The 23,231-nt window shown below is 40.8% G+C and overlaps 1 protein-coding gene across 1 annotated transcript in view; it reads right to left on the bottom strand.

The window, feature by feature from the left end:
• tenm1 (teneurin transmembrane protein 1) overlaps window positions 1-23,231 on the bottom strand; it is a 320,904-nt gene that overhangs the window by 127,754 nt on the left and 169,919 nt on the right. The window contains exons 11-18 of the mRNA XM_017307003.1: window positions 22,994-23,194; window positions 19,844-20,029; window positions 19,683-19,712; window positions 17,556-17,702; window positions 13,369-13,594; window positions 10,605-10,724; window positions 10,258-10,519; window positions 5,669-5,966 (exon numbers count right to left, since the gene is read on the bottom strand). Of these exons, the coding sequence (XP_017162492.1) occupies window positions 5,669-5,966; window positions 10,258-10,519; window positions 10,605-10,724; window positions 13,369-13,594; window positions 17,556-17,702; window positions 19,683-19,712; window positions 19,844-20,029; window positions 22,994-23,194 (1,470 nt within the window). The remainder of the gene's footprint in view (window positions 1-5,668; window positions 5,967-10,257; window positions 10,520-10,604; window positions 10,725-13,368; window positions 13,595-17,555; window positions 17,703-19,682; window positions 19,713-19,843; window positions 20,030-22,993; window positions 23,195-23,231) is intronic.

The following is a 23,231-nucleotide window of genomic DNA, read 5'->3' as shown; positions in this document are numbered from 1 at the left end:
TCTTGTCTCTTGCACTGATTTTTTCCTTTAACATTGTGAAGCTCTACTTAGAACCTTCTTAAGATCCAATAGTGCAAAATGCAAATTCTTGCAATTTTTGACTGGTCTTAAGATTTTGATCAGGAGTGTGTGTGTGTATATATATATATATAAACTTATATTTTAGGTAACTAYGGCTGTGACTGCATGGCACAGCATTTACAGCATCACAAACAGAAATACTGTTTCTCTTCACTTACTTGAAGAACTGTGATTTATATCAGTGAGCTGAAATTACTAACCGAATTTAATTATATTTTCAAATGTTATTGATGCTCTTGGGGAACAAACTGTAGTAAGAAAGTAGTAAAAACAACATTTCCGATAATGCCGCTAGTTTTTAAAAAAAAGATTATTATTCAACATAATTAATTGAAATTTATTGAGACAACAATAAATCAAAATCCTTATCATAATCAGAATTTTTTCAGCATAAATGATAAACGAGGGGTGAAAAATGCCCACCCATAACTTATCGGTCACATTACTTAATTACTCAATGAGTTCAACCTTGTAAGAGAAAGAAACCAGGAACACTTTGTCCTTTAAAAAAATAAAATAAAAAAATACAATCAACTGAAAAAATAAAAAAAGAATAAAACTTTTCCAGGACAAAACGGGCAAACCAATCTCAAAGGACAGGACTCTGTATTAAGGATAAAAAAAAGAAAAACTTCCCCCCAAAAAAGAAAAACATCCCCACAACCTGATATTACTGCAGCTATATTACAAGAAGTCGTCCAGCACACATAGACATACTCCCAACAAACAATACATGTGCACACTGTAGTCCATAAATGCACATTCAATATCTCACAGGTGAAAGCTTTCATTCTCCGCTGCTGAGGCCTCAGGCAATGTGTTCACCCCAGCAAACAGAGCATGATCTCCTTTCTCTCTTGTTCTCTCTGGCAATCTGCAGGCACAGCCGTGTAGATACACATGCAGCAGGCGGTGTACGTGTGTTTTTGTCTACGTCTGTGTCGCTGCTGCCGACAAAAGTGCGGGGAAGTAGGAGCGCAGGATGCTGAAGACGCAGCGAAGAACAACAGAGGGCAGGGGGGGAAAKCGCAACGCAAGATCAGAGAGACGGGAGGAAACAACAAAAGAGGGAAGAGAGAGAGAGTTCAGGATGGGATGGGAAAAGGAGGCAACACTTTGAAGGAAGAGGAGGACAAARGGTCTAAAGAGAGGAGGTTAAAGTGGTTTAGCAAAGCAGAATGAGTAAAAATAAMTAAATAAATAAACCGAGGTGAAAGATCAGGCAGAAGGTGAAGCAGATGAAATGCTGCCCAAACAGATAAGGGGGAAGATGGGTTGAATCAGGAGGGAGAGGAGGCCCTGAGATGGAACAGATACGATCTCTATAGAGAGAGACCCTACACTCGACTGGACAAAGCCTCTGCTAAGTCTGATGTCAATGCTTAGGTAAAATGCTAGCTTGCAGCTGCGGCGCTGCAATCTCCACAGACAGACAGCGGATGCATTACCTCTCGATTTGCGTGCAAACGTCAACTATTTGGGGCAAATAAACAGCGATTTTATGTGGCAGACAAGTACAAAGTATTACTTAATTGTAAAGTGTTAGGAAAATTCATTTGAACGGCTCTAAGCAGCGAACAGTCAAGTCTCAAGTTAGTGAGGACTAAGCTTATGATGCTCTCTCTGCTCACACCTCAACAGCTATTGTTATCTTTATTTAAATACAATTGATTAAATTAAATTAGTTAAATATAATAGATAAATAAATGGCTGTATATTCTTTATATTTGATGGTGCAGAAGAAGATACTTGTTTCTGCCAAAGCAACTCAAGTCTATTTTTCTTTAATTGTGCTTTTAAATTAGAAACAGGCATAAATATAATTAATGCATACAACACTTGGTAGTAAAAAAAATATATTTCTTTTTCAATTTCCATGTGTTTGACATAATTGGAAAGCTCAGAAACTACACTTTTCACAATATGTGAATAACTCAAAATGCACCAAGTAGAATTGTTCATGACAATATGCGAGTTATGAGKCTAATATTTTCATTTCAGGTTGTATATATTAAGATCTGTTATTKTGGCCTAATTCAAGTTAGGTGGTCTGTGAGTGTTTGTTAAATGGGGTCCGTTTGAGAAACACTGGTGTAGAACAATCGATATATTGATGGTTGAAGTGGAAGCTAACATGTGAAAAGGTTAAAGTTTATGAGTCACTTCCCGTTTTGGGATTTTGCCAGAGCTGAAGAGACCACCACACAGCATATGTGAAGAGGTATAAATAGTGAGAGCTTCTCTGTGTTAGCTAGAAGTCTGATGCCTTAAGGATTGCACCTCATTGATCAAGTAAATCCTTGAAACRAACATGTGTGAGTATGCCTCTGATTCTGCCTTGGATGTTTCCTTAATAGTAATTTTCCAAACAGAGTAAAAAAATATATTTTTTTAGCTACATCTGATWACATGCTTTGCAAAGGACACAGAAAAAGGACAGAGGCAGCGGTTGCTATCGCTAAAAAAACTCTCCGTTCTCATATTTATGCTCGGCGTATGCACCAATAGAAATGGGCTTCAAAATGATTCCAAACTAGCATCCTTCTGCCACTGCAGATCATATCTCAACAGCCAGTCACTCCGCAAAATAAATTTAAGCCTTCCCCTATCTTTCCATTTCTCTTCCAGAGCACAATGCTGGCTCTGATGAAGGGTGCTGGGTGCAGCGGTGCAGAGTCTAAACTTATTTTTCCCCCTCTTTGCACAGCTCAATATACTTTAAGAATTACACTCGATGCTTCTGAAATCACTAATAAAGGAACCGAACCAAACGCTGTAATCATTGTGTTGTTGTCATGCGACACTAAGTTCTCCATTTGTTAGCAGAAGACTGTCCGCACGCGACTGGTTGATTACTTCCTGAATGGTCAATCACTTACACAGTAATGTCCAATCAAGCTTACATGCAAACCACGGCGCTCAAATAAATAATTTTAAAAAAAGGCCAATGCAACCCTAATGATTAGCGAGGGTGAAGAGAATAMRAAAAATCCTTGCGCTGATCACATTAGTGAATTGTAACAAATTTGCACATAAAACAAGAAGAATGGCCTCCAAATAAATAATCCCCAAGCGATTCAGGGGAGTTTTTTTCCCCCACGTATAGCAGGAAGGGAGGAGTGTGTCCTGTTGGAACTACATCTCGGTGCACAAGAGCCATTTGGAATTTGTCAAGTGACAAAAGAGGATGAAATTATAGCAGTAAGAGGGGGGAAAAAAGGTATCTGTAAAGGTCGTAAATAAAAGAGAACTATCCGGTTTTCATCTTCTGTCTGTCGCTAGGCTACCATAAGCTGTTTTTATTCATGTGCCCCTTCCCATGCATGCAAAAACCGCACTGATGATTGAATCAAACATGAGGAAAACACGTAAATATGATCTGCGCTCATATCAGCAGAGAGCATCTAATAAGTTYAGAATTCTCTCAGAAACAGAAATTCACAATTGAGATCTTATATGTTGTTGATGTCAGGCAGAAGCTTATGTCTTGTTTTTATTTATGCTTTCTTGTGAAAATCAACTCTACACCTTTTTCTGCTCTGGGGTTTTTATAGAAACATTTGCAGTAAAAAAATAAAATATAAAAAGAGCATGTGCCTTTGACCAAACTGTCAAAATTTACATTTCTTTTAGTTCCTGCAAAGCTCTATTTTTGGAGATACAGGGTTTCTCTCTGACAGCAGCGATATGTAAAAAAAAAAAAAAATCTCTCAAAACGGTGAACTCTGGAGATGTTTTGTTTTCCCTCACTTATGATTTTCCTCATTGATAAGATAAATATGACTCAATTTTATTGCTCTGAGTTTAAATTTGGACACGTATGAGAGCAGCAACATTGATCAGACATATAATCATGGTCAGCATTTGGGTCATTAATGCACACGGGGACRAAACGTTGGTCCGTTCCATCAGATAAGCTTCTGTAGCTCAGTTGGCAGACAGAGTTAGCACTAGTTCTGACAGAATGGTGTCAGAATACACAGACCATTACCGGGTTTTTTGGCTTAAGGGGCTACAGACTTGCAAACCTGAGTAGGATTCCACAATGGTCCCAGTCCTTCATCGAAAGCAACACMWRTGGACATATGGAAGAAGGAGCAATGGAAAATGGCAGCCTAGCCCAATCAATCACTCAACTTCATTTTGGGCCATATCAAAAATCTGAATGTTCTTAAAGGGCCGTTTGTGGCAGAATGTGTTGATAAAACCCCCTGATCTGCTAAAATAGCTGTTTGTTTCAGCTTTCAGTRAGCATCTCTTAAAATTAAATAACATTGAGCATCTTTTCACACTGATCAGTCTCTCTAGAATTCAATTGTTTTTGTGCTTTTATTTGCATAAGTATGATGTTAAATGAAAACTTAATAACTGCTGTATCAACCATGCTTGACATCAAGTAAAGATGAGGCAGCAGTGACCTAAACTCAAAGTCTTTGACCAATTTTGAAAAAAAATTTGCAGTAAAATCATAAGAAATGTAGGAATCTGTTGATTTTGCATGAATTTTCCAGATTTATGAGAAACGTTGATGCAATTTGGAGTCTAGAGGGCCACATAAAAAGCTACAGCGGACCAAATTTGGACCCCAGGCCTCGAGTTGGACACATGTGATGGATATGCAAGCAACAGTGTGGCAGGTCTGGGGCGTGCGTCCTCTAGGRGGCGCCAGAKTTCTTCAGAGGGGGATGCAACAGGAGGGGAAAAAAAATAAACCAGAAAAAGCAACTGTGGACATTTGACCACTTTCACCAAGCCTATGTCAGAGACAAATGGATAGATTTTCAGTACGTAAAGCTGTGGTGAGCAAAGATAGGTTGACAGCTGATGCACTGAAGTCTTCCCCAAGTATTGGTCTCATGCCCTGTCCAAATATTTACATCTCATGGCGGATTGCGCACACCACCTTTTCCTCAAACTGGACGATTTGGAAGGTGCTCTTGCAGAGCAGGTTCACCTGTACCAACATTAATAAGATCCTTCTACAGCTCACCAATGTACGAGTCAAGTTAAAAAAGCCACACCACTTGCTCAGCTCAGGCACTTATTGCAAAGGAGACAAAGTCTGGGGCAAGCAAAATTTAAAAAAAAAAGAAAAAAAAGGAAGAAGCATGACTATAATTATTTAAAGCTTGGATTTTCATGGGCTGGATCTGAAGATGCTCCACCACCACTGCGTTGCCTTACAAGCCCCGGGAGGTTTTTGATAAAAGGCTGAATGAACTGCGGTCACAGCAGAAAGGAGTTCATAAATTTAGCACTGCAAGTAAGAAGGCAACTGAAGCTTTATATCATGAGCCGCTATGCATAGCTAAAGCAGGTAATGGAACATCAAGTACAGCAACAGCAAAAAGTTGACAGAAAGTCTACAGATATAGCAGTTTGCACACTTTCCAAGAACCAGACATTCTCTTTATATTGCTAATATTAATATTCTTTGAGCGGCTGCTTGCTTTATTTCAACGATGAAAGGAGAAATGAGTAGGTGGAAGACTTGCAAAGCAAACTGAAAAGCTCTACAGGGCCCATATGTTTTTTTTTTWATTTTATTATTGTGTTTCCTCACATAAAGAGGCATCACTTCATTCCATATTCCACCTACCAGTTGCGTGAGTGAGCCCCCAGACCTCCTGGCCGTAGACGTCGGTCTTGTTCCAGACCAGCTTGTGAACCAGACCGGGCCCCGCGGGGTACCACCGCTGATACAGCCGTCCTTGGATGGACGCRCGGACGTGCACCTTGGACAGACCGCCCARAGGCGAGACGGGAGAGGACGGGGACGGCGGGGTGAGGAGGATGCGCAGCAGCGAGGAGTAGCCGGCGGCGCGGGTGCTCAGGTAGCTGAGCTTCAGAAAGGCCCCTGGGACAGAGACCTCCTCCTGAACCGCCTGGGGAGAGAACAGGACGGACGGCGGACGGAGTGAGAAATACAGCAGGGAAGAGAGAGAGGTGTTTCATCAAAACTTTGTCATTTGGAAAATGAGCTGGTGAAAGAACAGCTATTGGTGAGTTAAGGGAAGGGAAGGAAAGCTGCAGGACAGAATGTACAGGAAGAACTCAAAGTTTTTATGATAGTGCTTTTTCTATTTAMGTACTAGACAGAAAGATGCCTCAAAGTCATTCTGGTTAATATTAGTTTATCTTGCAGAAGATTTATTAGTGTTTGAATTAAAGACCTAAGATTCATGCTGTTTTTGTTTGTTCACACCATTCTCAGCGAGTTCATCTCCCGTTTAGGTCATGGGTGGAACATGCTGGAACACGGCCTGCTTTTCTCCAGGCCTTTCCTGCTTCCTGTCTCTTTTGTGCGGAGGTTTTGTTCATTGACGGAATAAAATGTTCTCTCGTTTGTCTCTTTCTACAAATCCCATCCAATTCTTCAAAGTCTGCCAGAAGAAATCACAGACAGAGTGTTGATGAAATTAAATCTGACATTTTCAAGTAAAAAAAAAAAAAAAATCATGTTCTTGCTGGAAAAAAATGAAGGATTCGAGATCAATCTTTTTCAAATCAAAGTACGCCTCTCCTCTCTTGCTGGACTTCCTTTAGAAATGTGAGCAAAACTTCATTGGTATTCCGCTGATGTTGGAAAAAAATAAAATGTTGCAATTATGGTTTTTGGAATACAAAGAAAACACAATTCAAATCACTAATGAATAAGTTTGCTCATGTGATAAGTTATCCTCCAGCTACTTCCTGTCATCTTCTTCTTCGTGGCTTGTGCCAGTGGCAACATCCTGTTGTTGACCAAAAACAACAGGATGTTTTTGGTCAACAACAGCGATTAAAACTGATTAAACAGTTTTAATCGCTAAAACTGTTTAATCAGTTTTAGCGATTAAACAGCGCTAAAACTGTTTAATCGACAAGTTTGTTTTTTTCTCGAAATTGCTGTATTTCCATTTAGCAAATTTATTTTCAAAATGTCAAAATTATGCAATGATGCGGTTGATGGAAACGCAGCTAGTGTCATACAAAGTGGTGGCGGTCTCATGCTTTCGTTTCAAGTGGAACTAGTGAGTAAATAGTAAGGGTGGAGGTCTACCTCCAATGCAAAAGAGAATATCGAGAACCAAAAGTGATTTTTTTTTTTTAAATACAGCAGTAGWATGCAAAATCTTTAATTAAAATAAAACTTTATCATGAGTGAAATGTTTATAGTGCCATTTTATTATTTCTTCAACTATGTCTTTGCTGTAGCTCACAATTAAAGTAATTAAAGTTGGTTGATTTGTTAACCCGCGCAGAAACTCAATCAAAAACCAATCAATCATCTATTGCATGGCGGTGTTAGCCACGCCCACTGCCTTTGACGGGCAAGGATGAAAATAAATAAATCATATATTCATTTATTTCAATTATCACATGCATGTTTACTCCATAAATTCCAGATAAAACTGTATATAGATATTTAGTAACTCATATTGAATTGTAGCATTTTTGGTCGRAGAGCATATATGGCTAAGTTTGTTCAGTTTATTTATTGTATTCATGTTAAACAATAAATAGAAGGTCAACAGCCTGACCTTTACATCTGCCTTCCAGACACCTAATTTGCCTTTGTGGTTGGGAAGTGTATGGAGGAAGCGTGTATTTGCATTATGCTCATTTCTTCTTTGCATGATGTAAATAGGAAATGAGCTAAATTTGCAAAATCCTTTGGGACTCGGCTTGTTTGTTGCTGAGCTGTAGCAAATTGCATCTAGGAGTTATTGTTCCTGATCTACATATATTGTCACATTGTGCGCAGGTTTCACAAGGATGTTTGATTGTCTTATTTCTTCCCATCACGAGGGATGACATTTTTTGGGGGGAGTTTTTTCTTCTTTTTTTTTTAAGCCTCTCAGGAAAATGTTAAATGAAGCACAGTGAAGTGCAAATTAATGCTCACTCAGAAGATGAATCCAATTGACTTTAGAGAATATTTTTCATCAAGCAAGTGACGCAAGTGATTGAAATTCTTAAGAGCAATGTTTGAAAATTGTTTATCCAAATGAGAGTGAGAGAGAGTACAAAGTCAGATTGTGAATCTTTTCCAAGTCTGACAAAGGAGGAAGATTTTCAGGGCRGACTGATAATGGAGCACACAGCTTTAATTGTCTGAAAACAGAACGGATTGCGTGCTCAGGTTTACATGTATTCACATTTTAGCTCGCCAATACTGATTCAGAATAATACATCTATTGTCCTCAGTAACCTTGGATGTTTCAGAAATGCCACAACAAGGTCCTAGAGTAATTCAGAGTATTTTACTAATTATCAAAGTCAGTACAGATCATTAAGCATATTCCAATAATTGTCTTTGGGTCAGAGGCTAAAGAGCTGTGGTGTTGTTCTTCTTTATTTACTTCAAAATCAGTTTTCAGCCTCTTTTTGATTCATGAGGTGAAGTTTGAAAGCCACGTTTCGAGTCATCCAGGCATAATTTTTTTCCCCAAACGTTCCCAAAAGATTAATTATTGTCTCTTTAGATAMTTATAAGCTTGAGCTTGAATGTTCTGGAGCATTAACTCMATTTTTGGTCAGAGTTTGCCTCGCTGTGAAAAGTGACACCTTCCAGTTTATTATAAGGTTGAAAGATGGAGGTTCCCAGGTTGTTCTTGAATGTCATAATATGTTTCCTTTAACTTCTRGGTGAMGGTTTTGGTAAAACCTTTACCAAACCTTCACATAATTCGAAATGCACATCAGAACTGGTTTTGGAATGGTAAAAAGGTAAATATTGAGTTTCCAGCAGTGCCTGAATCTCAGTCCTATTGAGTTTGTGCCAGAAAATCAAGCTATAGAAAGGAATTAACTCAAATTTCAGGACGCACATCTAGTCTGAATGATGATGATTACAAAACAACTGAGGTGASAGTTCAACTTCTAGAGATATCTATATATGACCTAAATATCAAATAAACGTTTGAGTCTATATGTATAATTTTGACATATAGACTCAATTTTGACAAGAGCAAATAACACGTTTTGAAAATGACTAGCTGTTTTATATCAGTAGCTATAAGCTACACATTCAGTTCTGTTTTTAAAAATGTCTCCCTCTTTGACACAAAGTCTCACTTAATACTYCCAGTAGTTGGGATGAAGAATTTTCAAACATTATTTCAAAGAGTTTCAATCACTTGCATCACTTGCTTGGTGATAATATTCAAATAAATCATTTAAAAGCTCCAATCCGATACTAAGATTTGCAAGATGAGGATTTTGGCTGACTTCCATTATGGACACGTCCTCTCAGCCGCTGCATCAGACAGTGGAGGCTCTGAGCTGCTTTTTCAGCTGCAGATTGATGCCGTCTCAGAACAGAAAATAACCTTATACCACCGATCGTTTATTTCCACCACTGAGAGATTCTGCACTTTGCCAGTTTAGTTGTACTCTGTTTTTTTTTCCCGTAAGAAGGAACTCGCATGTATCACTATCGTTCCAGCTTTTTAAAGGTCTAATGTGAATAGTCTTTATTTTTGCGCCAGCATTCCTATTTTCATTTCGATTTCTAGAGACTATTRCAATTTCTACTTTTTCTAGTTTGTGTGGTCTGCTTATCATTGGATTTGTAAAGTTGATCTTTTATGGTGTATAATCTCCAAAACTGAAATTAGACAATTATTTAAGAAAGCTGTGCTTCCTTTACAAATGTCCTCAAAACTTTTTCGATGTTCTGCTAATGTAGATAAAACACAATTTTGCAGTAGCGATGTTTCCGTTAAATTAAAAATGCAATTAAAATTGCACGCAATAAGTCTTTAAAAATCACGACAGTGTTCATATTTCAGCCACGGCACAGCGTTCATCATCAGCCGTCAGAGAAGACGTCGGCTTCTTATAATTCTGAGTGCGGCTACTTGTATGTGCGGATTTTTGGGGAAATGGTTGTTGGCGATTTTTTGCTGTGAGTTCAACACTTCAGAATGACAAACTAAACTTTTGATGGACTGGGTGATGCTGTGTGACCTCTAGAGGAGCCAGACGCTCCTCCTACGTAGTGGCTCCTATTTGTAGCCACTACATGTTTATTTGTAGTGCCTACAAATAAACATGTTTTCATTGCAGTTTTGCAAAATACACCAACTTCCGAAACTGCCGTGTTTCCATTAAGCAAATGTATTTTCGCAATTCCAATTTGCACAACTTTATGTTCGATGGAAATGCAGCCACTGTGCCAACATGTCGTACCTGTAGCTCAGGCACGGCAGGRCCCTTCTCTGTGCATGCTCCTGTGTATCTGGGGAGCGGGTAAGGCAGGACCAGTGGATAGGGACTCAGAACGCTCCTGATGTCACATTTCGGCGTCTCAGCCTCCTCCCTGGCCATGGTCACGTGATCTAAAACCAGGAAGTTGTTGTTCGGCGTCCATATGGTGCGTGTCTGTGGCAGGAAGGGCGGGCGCTGGAACATGAGGGTCACAGACATGGCGCCGAAAGTCACCAAGTCGAAACTGGAGTCAAAGCAGAGCGAGACGTGGTCAGGCTAACGGTAAGGGCGGCGCGATCCGTTCGAATGYGCGCTCCTGCGCTCTCTACCTGCCGTCCTTCCTGCTGACGGTGTAGCCGTACTCGGGATGCTGTGGGAAGGTGATGTTGACTCCGACTAGAGGCGAGCTGTCCTGCAGCACRACGTTCCCTCGAATCACAGACACACGGCTGTCAAAACAAAGGTGGCGAGATAAAAGAGAGAGGGGGGAGAAAAAATATAGATAAACAGGGAGACATGACAGGTTCACAATGACGGAGAGCATAATCATTGTTTGGAGAAAGCAGCACATTGTCATGCACTAGTCAAATGACCTTGTGTTGGAAGAATAAGCAGCCGCCTTTATTCTGCTCAGTGCTTTTCTCTTGTATCGCTCGGAGAAGTCTGCCAGAGATTGCCAGGATACAGGCCATAAATATAGCTTCATCCACGACGACGCCTCAACATCTTGTCATTTAAAAAGCAAACTTTAATCTCTCGTTGAAGGAGGACTGTGTCAAATAGGAGAAGAAGCTTTTTTTTTTTTGCTAAGCAGTTTTTCAGCTGTTGTACATAAATTTGCGGTGTCTTCAGCAGCATGTGCAATGGTCAAACGAAGACAATCGAGGCTTGACAGAAGCACTAATTACTGTGGACATGCGGGTCGGTTTATGAAGTGGCAGGTCAATTTCATCCACACAGCAGTTCCTGAGTTAAGTGACTGTCATGCCGGCCGATGGCAAAGGTTGAAAGAGCAAATGGAACCTGAAATCTGAGACCTCAGGATCCAGAACGTTTCATACGTCTATGTTTTGTTGTTGCCAATGAAGGAAGCAACATGTTTATATCTCATTAGAYGTAGTAGGCAACCGAAAGGAAGACACTGCTGTTATTACCAGCATGATATTAAATGTTAGGRTTTCATTCAACTGTTGTAAGCACAGGGTTGTRAGTTTTTAACACATTTTTTCTAGAACTTACCTAGCAGTAAACCTAAACTGAGAAACTTTGTATACCTATTTGTGTTGCTAAAACACAACTGCAAGTTTATCTAGCTAGCTTGTCTTGTTTTCAGAGTTCTCCACATCTCTTAGTCTTTGATTCCCATCATTTACAATAGAACAAACKTAACTGTCCCTTAAAGGAATCGCCTTGGTGGCGTCCCTGTAGCTATTGTGGATGTCCTCCAATGTGCCAGACAGGACATTAGCAGACCTTTCTAATAAAACCACACATCAGTACTGTGGTATTTCTGAAGRAGAGCTGGTTTTCAGAAACCACCAAACTTACTCAAGAGAACCCAGGGGATTAACCTAAAGCTATACGGCTCTGTTTGAAACGAGGAGTGGAAAAACGCAATAGAAAATGTGTCAAGGGAAGTCAAAGTTATTTTTGCTTGAAAGCAGCCAATCATGGCAGTGCCTCCATGATGATTAAGTTAGGGATATTCTCTCTTTAGGTAGTGCTRAGATGGTATTCACTGTGAATAATAATGCATATTAAGGTACATTTGGTGGTTAAATGATTAAACTAGGCATTTAGAAGTCTTTAGTTTAGAGTATGTGTAGATTTTTGAGGCGAYTGTGGACCAATACCCGTTAATAGCAAAGGTTCACTGCATGAAAGATTCTTGAAATAGGAACTTGCTTAGAAAGTTTAAAGTGACAGGTGCAAATTTTAATTCCTACTCTTGAATTGGATTTATGTGATTCAAATGTTTACTGGTCATTTTGTTCCTGTTGAGTTCACAGTGATGTCTGTTCAAAGTAACTCCCAATAATCCAACCATAATCTCCCAAATGATAGATGATTACCTATTACATGTGTTAATACACATAAAAAWAGGTCAATAAAAGGTCTGTTCATAGGGGTGAACTCATTCGCACTCAGTTAAAAAAAAGGTGCAACACAAATTTGTTGGATGACAAAGTAAAATTGAATTGATCAACATATAAGCCTTTTCCTGACTGTTAGGAAATCAAACATCATGATTTAAGTTAATGGATAAGARCCAGAAGGTGGAAGGGATTGAATAGCTGCAGATAGATATGATCAGGGCCRGAGCTGGAAAGAGTCTCTCCACATTCACACCCACACACAGCCCTTTAATGAAGGAATATCTATTACACCAGAAACAGAGGCTAGATGAAGAATGGTGAGGTTTCTGCGGGTGACTGCATCGGTCCGTTTGTTACTCTCATCCTGAAAGCTGCCATTGATTTCTCCACTAAAAAAAAAAAAACACACTAGAAAAACTGCCACATAATTAATTTATTTGCTTATTCCACAGGATAAAACTGAGATGGGGAAGCGATGCGYGTTTGCCCATTTTTCAGGAAACCATCACTGCTTGTTTTTCATCCGAAACTTCGCCGGCCATCATAATGCAAAGGATAGGCGCATTTTTCACCGAAAAATTCATGGTGACACCTCGGTGACTGGCGTAACCGAGTGACAGATGAAGCATTAATACGTAACAAACACAAACTCTGTAGTTGTAGTCTGACACTGACACCGGCGGACGGAGCGTTGCTCTGGCGAGCGACACCTAGTCTCCCCGGTCACACACAGCATCACTAAGATGTATGCGAAGGCGTGCCAACACATGAAAGGCCTCATTCACATGCAAACACACACACACGTTCATTAAACAAACAACAGCGAAGTGGACGTCGTAATTTATTAACACAAATGCTCCATAAGCTGCAATTCACTCCTTTCGGCTTAATGCCCGCCGAGACAATTCAAGGACAGAGACGTRYAAAAGCAAACCCCGTGGAAGAATGCRCCAGCACGCACAAAGCCGCGCATGCAACGAGTAAACAAGTTGCATACCTGGTATCAAAGGGCACGTCTCCCGGGAGAGTGTGTGTGGCCGCCTTGCCGAGGAGGAAGCGTATGCGGCGGTAGAAGCTGTGTGTGTGCRTGCTGGCGGGGGCGCTGGCGGGCAGCGGGCTCTGCTGCAGCAGGGCGAGCGGGTCGGCCGAGCCGTGGCACAGCGGGTCGGAGCCGCAGCTCAGCTGCTCGCAGCAGTCCGGATCCACGCAGTCGATCAGTCCGTCTGGAGAGCAGAGGATGTTAGAGACGTTACATGTTTCACTTTGATGGAGGCGAGATGGGAGCATCTTTGTCATGCACAGATAATTGTTGATTTAAGTGACTGGCTTCATGGTAATTAAATACAGCGCCCTCTGTAATTATTGGCACCCTGCTAACGAAGTGCAAAAACAACACTAATATATTGAATGATTCTATTTTTATTAACTTTGTTTTTCACAGTTACAATATTTTGTTGCTTTTCTTTATATCAACACATACCTGAGTTATTTGAATAACAATAACATTGCTTTTCTGATTCTATTCGTCAGAGTTTTAAAGGGAGCAGCATTATATGTTTCCCAGACACTTTCAAAAAATCTATAAAAATCTCATATATATCAAACATGACTTAAAATAAGTTTGACTTCATAATTTGAAATGGGGCCTCTGTCTCTTTAAGAAGCTCCTGCTCTTTCCAACACTCTGCTTTCAGCACCTCATCACAACAACATTTCTCCATTAAGCCTTTAACAACGGTTTTACCAGCATTGCACTGAGAAGTAGCTTGTATAATGAGCTCAGCAGATGTGCCGTTCCAACAGGTGTTTGCTAATTGCTGCTGGCTAGTCTGAAGGAGCTGAGTAGGAGASTCACGGGGGACGAGTGGTCTGTGAGGCAGAAGTTTGAAAACTGAAGCTACGAGGAAGAGCTTCCTCCTCGAAGGCGACGCTCGGTTACAATACTCATTTTGCTCAACTAAATGGTCGCCAAGAGCGATAAAAGGATTTCTCGAACGTTTTTGATAAGGGAAAAACATTATAACAATGTTGCTTTTACATAATGCCGCCAATAATTATCCTCCGAGTTATCGTCTTGCTTTGCAATTCAGAAAAATGGCCGAAAGAAATGTGAACGCCTTCCATATTTTTGGATTACTGAATGTTCCTCAACACACTGATTAACTTAAAAAGAAAAGTAGACAAAAAAAATTACAGCTAAACTTAAATACTGAACTYAAAGAGACTGGAACGTTATTTATATTTTTATAGAGATTAAGCTTTTTCACTCATCAAAATGGCTCTCCAGTTTTCATTCCTGGATATTGTGCATGGGGATGTTCAAAAACTAAGAGCGGACAAATTGCTCTGGCTCGATTCACATTTGGCTTAATTCAGTGTTTTGGTCTGGGGACCGTTCTGGTGACTCTTGAGCTCATCGACCAAAGAACGACGCTTTGAATGAGGAGCATCACAGACAACCCTGGGAATCCYCTTCAAACACAGAAACTCAACAGTGTTTTCAGTGAAACGCCTTTTCAGATCGGCTGCAGCACAGACCGCCATAAGAGATCCTTATACAGTCCACAGCAATAACCTTCAAATTTARAGAGACGCAGCTTCTACCATGTCCAGTTTTCCTTTRCGAGAACATCAAGTGTGTTTTTTTTAGCTGAATTGAAAGTGAGGACTCTGACGAGAACAGTGTCTGGAAGCACGTCTGAAAGGAAACAAGTGGAAATACTTGACACGGGGCCAAAGAGATCAATTTAAATGTCTTCTTGTTTTGCAAAGTTTTTGGAGACTGGARGTCTTTTCCCGCTTGAATGACTCACAGGTCGGAGTTAAGTAGCATGACAAACAAAATGAACCTTCTACTGAAAACGAGAAGACGGAAAGATAAACGTGGAAAAAGTGTCCCAAAAATAATAATAAAAAGATTTGTGAAAGCTTTTCAACAAGTGCAAACAATACAAGGTTTTTTTTTTTTTCCATTTTTTAAGGATCAACATGAAACTACACAGTCCGAGTCGAGATTTTACAACATTACCTACATGACAAACACTCAAGTGTTCCTACTGGAGCTCATGAAATCTACGATAATGAACTACCTGTGCATCTTCATCACTACAATAAAATTCATTATCGGTCATCAGCTGGCAATTACGCCATATAACCCTATAAATATGCTCAGAATCCCCCCTCACCCTCCAGCGTCGCTTGAGTGTGATCCATAAAAGTCGAGTGTAAACAATGGGGGCCACAAACACAAACCGAGGCGACAGGTAATGGGAGCCGGTCCGGCATTCGTGTTTCCCTATTTTGAACGCAGCTCTAAAAAGGCAGGAAACAGCGCTGACATTTAAATGCATCTGACCGCGGAGCGGGGAGCTAAAGGGCAACAATATTCTATTATAACCTCGTCCTACAAAAGGTAGCGCGCCACAATGGGTAATTTCCATAAGAGATGCTGTTTGAACTTGAAAGCAGACTATTAATTGAATTTGAAATATCATTGTCATTAAAAGCAATATGAGAGATCGCAGCTTTGAGAGGCAGATGTGGTTTTCTTGCGCAACTCGAGTGAAATGTGCAGAAGAAGCTATTCTTATTTTAGTATTATTATTATCAAAAATAATAAATTTCTTCGTCTATTGCTGCCGTTCAGGTAACATAAATCAGACTCTCTCCTCAAACTTTCTCTTCGTCTGATTGCCAAAGATAGCATCTTTCCATCTCTGTCTGTCTTGAGAGAAAAAAAAAAGAAGAAGAAAGGAAAAAGAAGACAGCTGTGAGAGGGAGGCCTATGAGAGCCAACASTGTATCTGCCAATTAAGGGAGAGGACTGAATTGAGTGGTAGGAAATATAGTGTTTGAAAGGCTGCACACAGAGTCAGAGGCAGAGAAAGAGTTGTCTGAGTAATTCTTTTAAGGTTTTGTCAGGTAGTCATTCTTTTAGCATAATCAGTACTAAACTGAAGAGCTCTACGCGGCCAACGCGACGATTGGAAGTAGTCCGCTAAGGCTCACGCAGCAATTTTATGCTATTTGATAATCAGGGCGATAGTGGCTCATCTGAAATATTTCCCAATAAAGCATTTACGGCTTTATTGGCTATAATAATAAAAACGAAATCCGAGATAATGCCACGAATCGTTTCCTCCCGTCGCCGGCCTCCCGGTTTACAGTCTGGGTCTCCACGGTTGTAATCCGGAATAAGAAGCCGTGACTCACGTTTCGAGCAGCCATCAACGCTGACACTTTGAAGCGTTGGCTGAGTCAGTCGTGCAGCTTTGGTAAACAATGTGCAAGAAGAAAAAAAAGCGGTTACTTTGTAGCTATCAGAAGCCCTGCGCCAACAGAAAAGTGTGTTTGAAGCTTCCTGCTGCTGCGGATTCAAACACCTCTCTCTGCACAAATCTGGAACAAAACAGGAGAAAAAACAAAACAAAACGAAAAAAAAACGAAAAAAAAACACAGCTTTCCATCCAAAACAAAGGCAACCCTACCTTGTTTGCAGTGATGGATTATAGCAGCACCTTAACAACCGTGTGTGTGTAATGGATATTTGATGGAGTTTCAAAGCGAACGGGGCAAAGTTGAAAGCGGTGTGATATTGCGCTGCACGGGAACCCGGGTGTGTGTTGGAGACGAGCTGCCGATGGGACCAAAATGGCGAGGAAGTAACTGTAATGAGCACATCTGTGTCTGAAATGTTATTTTCATGCTTTTCTTTCTTCCTTTCTTTTGGAGGAGTGAATAAACAGCTACAGTACATGACTGAGTCGACTCTCACCTTTTTTTTCCCTTTTTTTTTAGTTCGGAGGTTTCTTTAAATCAATAAAAAAAAAWGCAAATCTTCTGCGTGGGTTTCTGCATTTAGTCTTGAAAAAGTGTCTTTTTATCCTGGCAGGTGGCGCGCACACCAAGGTATTTAGCTGTGATTTGAGCGCGCGAGCACAAATACATATTCAATGCGCTGTAATAACGGGCAGCAGGACTCACAGCGGGACCGGGATAACACAGAGAGACGGAGGGGAAGGAACGACGAGGAGGACCTTTTTTAGTGGAGAAGAATGGCGATGAAGATGATTGGAACGGAACGGACAATCTGCCGATGAGACGGGGATGGAAGAGGTAATAGTAGTGGGAAGAAAAAAAAAAGAAGAGGAGAGATATAATATGATAGATGATGTAAAATGTCACCTCCGTCATTGTCAGTTCCATCACTGCAGTCAGTTTCCATGACAACGCTGCATCCTGGCCCACTCCATCCAGCCTGGCAGATGCAGCGCCAGCCACTCTGCTCCAGGGTACAGCGTCCGTGACCACTGCATAACCCTGGGCAGCCGTCTAAAAAGACAGGTCCCACACACACRCACACACACACACACACAGACATTGTGTTTTTTTGCATTTGTAGGTGAACATGTTTCTAAGTCAATTATAATATGTTTCTGAAGGTAATCTATTTTAGTAATTCAATTCAATAAGTTACATAAAGACTTGTAAGTAAGAAGTGTTTCTTAGCTGAACAGTTTTCAGAAGATGATTTAATTTCTTAAGGGAAAAAAAAAAACCTATCCAGACCAACCTGATCCTGGTGGAGCMCTAATTGTCTTACTTGTTTAGTCATGAATTCACAGTGATTAGATGCATTTTTGTTCAGTTTCGCTCGTCACACTCTCAGACCTGATTACTGCCCRACACYACTGAGACACTACTGCAACAGAATCTTCCTAAGAACATTTCGTGGGCTAAATGGCCTCGGAAAGCAGAACATCGTGTAAGATGGCGAGAAACAAACTCACTGACGTTTATCAGTTATCAGTCTTTGGGACCAACGAGCCACCAATGGGGAAAACACTGAACAGTGATGAACTTTTCTATCAAAATGACCAAAGCCACACCTTGGTTATGTAGCAGAGCAACAATCCGACACACACAAATCCACCTCTGAAAGTTTCTTCAAGTGRCCTAGTCAAAGTACAGAACTAAATCCAACTACGATGATGTGGAAGGACAGTAAGCAGGTTGCTCATATTTGAAAACCCTTCTGTTTGACCAACTTAATACAGTTTAGCAAAGACGAGTGGACCATAATGTCTCCATGGTGATGTAAAATACAACACCAGCTATTAAAAATGCAACTCGTTACAGCCGTTGCCCCCGAGGGAGGATATAGGGGACATTTTTAGATAGTGTCATGTTGGTTTGGAAAGCGTTTATTATGAAAGTTCTTACTTAAAAAATGCTTTATGTCTCTTTGTCTAATTATAAAATAGTTAAAGTTTGACAAAGAAAGCWAAAAATCTTTTAGGAGATTTTTTGCTCCTAAAAGCAAACATTTTTTCACATGACTCCCCCCGCCACCAAATGATTCACAATCCTAGAAAGCATCAGYTATCTCCGTTGCTTGCACCGTTTTCTATCACACTTTTTCCTTCCACTCAACTTTCCATTGATATGCTTGCAGTAAACAGCCAGCTTCTTTAGAAATGACCTTGTGGAGCATGGTCATTTCTTCACGGCACGGCACAGTTCTGACTGTACTGTGCCGTACAGTCAGAAGTAATCTAGTTCACTTTACAGGCCGTAACATGGCCCTGACACGACACTCCTGTATTAAGAATCCCTTTTAATGTTGGTGTTATGTAACACTTTAATTACCTGTAAGCAAATATATCACTATGTTTGTCCTGAATCTAATAAATATTGTATTTGCAGTTTGTGAATTGATATACAGGAAATAAGATATATYTTTAAAGATATCCAAAGCTATTTAGATGCACTTTTATGTTATAAACCAGGAGTATCAAACTCCATTTTGGGCCATATCAAAAATTTGAATCTTCTTAAAGGGCCGGTTTGATAAAACCCACTTAAATGTTAAAATATTAATAAGTAGCTGTCCCACCAGGATTTTGTGGTTGTTTTTATGGTTTTTTGTAATCAAAATCACATATTTTGTGATGCTAAGTTAGAGATATTTGTAAGGAAATTTTATGATTTTTGTGCTAATGTATGATATTAAATAATATGACTTTTTATCACTTGCCGTATCGATCATGGACTATAACTTAATTAGAATATTTTTGACCAATTTTGAGAAAAAATTTGCAGTAAAATCAAAAAACAAATGTGGGGATCTGTTGATTTTGTGTRAATTTGGAGGATCTGTGAAAAACTGGAGGGACTTAATGATGTTCTTTGGAGTCTAAAGGACCACATAAAAAGCTACGGCAGGACAGATTTGGCCCCCGGGTCTCGAGTTAGACACACTTGTTCTAAAGCAAACAAACAAAATTAAAGCCTTCAATAAAGCGAAATTACCTTTCACAACGACATCCAGATCATGAGTAACTGTGGAGGGAAACATGGGAGATTATGTAAATAAATAAACAATCAGCTTCCAAGTTGTCTGACACCTTGCCGTGTTAAACGCCAMCAACTGAAACGTCGAGACGACAACCCAAGCGACAAGCGGCGCTCACCGATGTTACAGTGCTCCCCCTCCCAGCCCGGCTGGCAGATGCAGGTCCCGTCGTGGCACTGGCCGTGCTCCTCGCAGCGCGGGTGGCACGCTCTCTGGTCGCACGCAGCGCCGATCCAGCCCTCCTCGCACTGGCACTGGCCCTCGGAGCAAACGCCGTGGCTGCCACATGGCACCGGGCACAGCTCTGGAGAACAGGTGGGCGGAGATGTGTGTGGAGGGAGTGGAGGAGGGGGGATAAAAAAACAAGAAAAAGAAAGAAAGGAAAAAGCGTGTTAGTGTGAGAGGACGAGAAGATCGAGGAGGGAGAGGAACAGATGGAGGAAACGAGCACTGTAAAGAAAAACAAAGCAGTTAAAACAGACACAAGGGACACGGAGAAGTTTACTAATTTAGAGCTGAAGGTGGGTTTTTGGATGTAGGTGAGAGAAAGACGGGGCGGTGAGTGCGGGGGGGGGGAAGGGAGGCAAAACCTCAGAGTTTTAAAATTTCTCACAACACATAATCTTCTCACCTCTAATAGTTCAGCCGCCTTAAGGAGGAGAGGAGTGAATAGACTCATAATAAAAGCCAAATGATTCGTATTTGCGCTGCGATATTTAAGCCACCGAGACTCCGGTTCAGCTCCATCATTCCTTTCTGACATTTCGATCAGATTTAGTGAGGGTGCGATAATACCCCTTCTTTCGCCACGTTTCTCCATTCTCTCTCTCCCTCCGTCGGCTCRCTCTGTTCAGGCTTCCTTCTCTTTTTGCAACATCCCTTAAAATCCCCCCCTCACCACCACCTTTCTCCCTCTCTGCAACTTTCACTCTCTCTGCAGAGGAAAAGCCTCATCCATCAGTAAAGAGAGCAAAGTGCTGGAGGCACACAAAACCTACTTCTCCAGCTGCAGTAAAAAGAAAAAAAAAGTTATTTCAATTTAAATATACATAGCATGGAGAGGGAGCTAAAAGTGGATTCAAGATTTTTTTTCAGGCTCTCTATTAGAATTAGATTAGCTTAGCCACRCCTCAACAAGACCAGAACATGGAATCGCCAGAGCCTWTTGATTAAAAGGCCAGCAGGTAGAGGCAGAGGAGGCTCATMTCTCCAATATTCAGCCATGTTCCATCATTATCATGAGCTATATCGCCGTAATACGGGCCTGAGAGCAGCCGCTGCCACGGGTCGCCTGCAGAGCTTCTGTAAAGGAGCCGCTCCTCCCCCCAAGCTGAATGTTGTAAGTGTGGTGGAAAGAGAGAAAAGCCTGGCTTACAATGGTTTTTTCTCCTCTCTTTTCGCCAACGCCGCAAGGACAAGGACACTTTGCACAGTGCGTTTTCCACCACGCTCGACGCTTTAAAACACGGTGACGAGTGGACTTGAGTAGCTTTGGCACAATGGCTTCCCTYGCTGCCTGTTTTCCGTATCRTCGCCGTGTGATTACTGCGCATGTAACCGAACAGGGATTGGTGAGAGCAGAGAAAAGTAGCGATACTGGGAAGAGACACAAACGAGGATGTATTTTATTGTTTACTTTGTTTTGTTTTACATGGCGGGGCCCTTTTAAGGTGTGGCAAATTAGTTCAAGAGTAACTGTGAACATGGATTCTTAAGTCTTGCTACAGATTTTCAATTTGATTTAAGTCTGGTCTTTGACAGGGCGATTCTAAAATATGGATGTGCTTTGATCGAAGCCGTTCTGTTTTAGTTATGACCCTATGTTTGTGGTTATTTTCCTGCTGGAAAGTAGTGTTCCAAGTTTTTTCAATCCCTAACAGATTTTTTTCTACGACTGTTGTGTATCTAGCTCCATCTTCACATCAACTCTCACCAGCCTTCATGTTCCCTCTCTAGAAACATAACCCAACAACTCAACATTGGCTTGCAGCAGAATGTTTTACTGTCTCTTTTGTCTATTACAATCTCTTTAACACTTTTACATAAAGGCTAGATTTTTAGAGTGAATCGCTGTAAGTTGTTCTGTCAAAGTATTTTCTCACATGAGCTGTGTGTCTGTTGGTCCTACAATGAACCTCTTCATGGTCTCAAGAAACAATTATTTTAGTAATCGATTATTCTGACGATTAACTGACTAATCACAGAAAAAATGGTTGACTTAAAGAGTTTTTTATTTAAGCACATAYACCCTTTTATAAAATATCAAAAAGATGCAGATAAACAAGCAAATGAATACAATTTTTAAATAATAAAATAAGTAAATCTGAACCCGAGTAAAGCTAAAATCATGCCACATGAGGAGTTTCGGCTAAAACCTATTTACAGACAAAGATGTTTTTATCTTAAATCCAACACTGGATCTATGTTTTTGTACAGTTCTGTCTTAATTATTGCTCTGAATACGTTTGTTTTTTTTTTCAGCAATGTGCCTTTTTCTAAGTATGTACACTCCAATTAACAATTAATCAATTACAAAAACCAATTGACAATTATTTAAATTATTCACGATTAGTAATTGTGAACATTGATTCTTAAGTCTTGCCACAGATTTTCAATTTGATTCAAGTCTGGTCTTTGACTGGGCGATTCTAAAATATGGAATCGCAGATTAATCGTTCAGCTCTACGGTGTAGATACATAAACAGTAATGGCATAAAGAGCATCAGGCCTTTAAAYACCAGCCCAACTGTTCCTCTGAGTATCTGACAGAGTTTGCAGCAGTGAGCTCTACGTTTTTCCTCTCATTCAGCTGAAGGGGAATGAATGCGTGAATGCGTGTCCAAGTAGTTGGTGTGTACACGCTGTAAGTACGTGGGCGTGAGCGTACGGAGGTGTATGACTGTCAATGCAAAGCGAAATGAGTCCTGGTGCATAAGTGTGCTTTGGAACGTTGCAGGCAGAGTCATGTGGGGAAATCTCATTTATAAATGGCAACACACATACACGCACGCACGCGCGCGCACACACACACACACACACACACACACACACACACACACACACACGTTTTACAAAGTAGCAGCAGTACCTCAATTCCACTAATGTCTCTCACATCCAAAAGGAATATTATCTACAAAAACTCATCCTTTAAAAGAAAACAAGCAAACTTGTCAAGTATGATTTTTAAATTATACTTTTTTTTGTAACTTATACATATGCAGACTAATTCCGCCCTTTTCTCCCCTCCCGCCCTGCGCCGCCACCTTACCGGTGTAGCAGTCCGGTCCCGTCCAGTTGGGCTGGCAGGCGCAGGTGTCGGACTCCGGCAGATAGGTGCCGTGCCCCGAACACTGTTCCTGACAAGCCGGCAAGGGGTCATCGCAGCTCACTCCGGCCCAACCCACCGAGCACACGCACTCGCCGCGCACGCACACGCCGTGCCCGCTGCACTGGGGGTCCGCACAGTCCACTGCAGACAGAAGGGAGAGGAGGAACAAATAAATAAA

Source organism: Poecilia reticulata, linkage group LG10 (genome assembly GCF_000633615.1).
Source record: "Poecilia reticulata strain Guanapo linkage group LG10, Guppy_female_1.0+MT, whole genome shotgun sequence".
In the NCBI taxonomy this organism is placed as follows: Eukaryota; Metazoa; Chordata; class Actinopteri; order Cyprinodontiformes; family Poeciliidae; genus Poecilia; species Poecilia reticulata.
The sequence above is the reverse complement of the archived record's forward strand: the minus strand, read 5'-3'. Positions and strand labels throughout refer to the sequence as shown.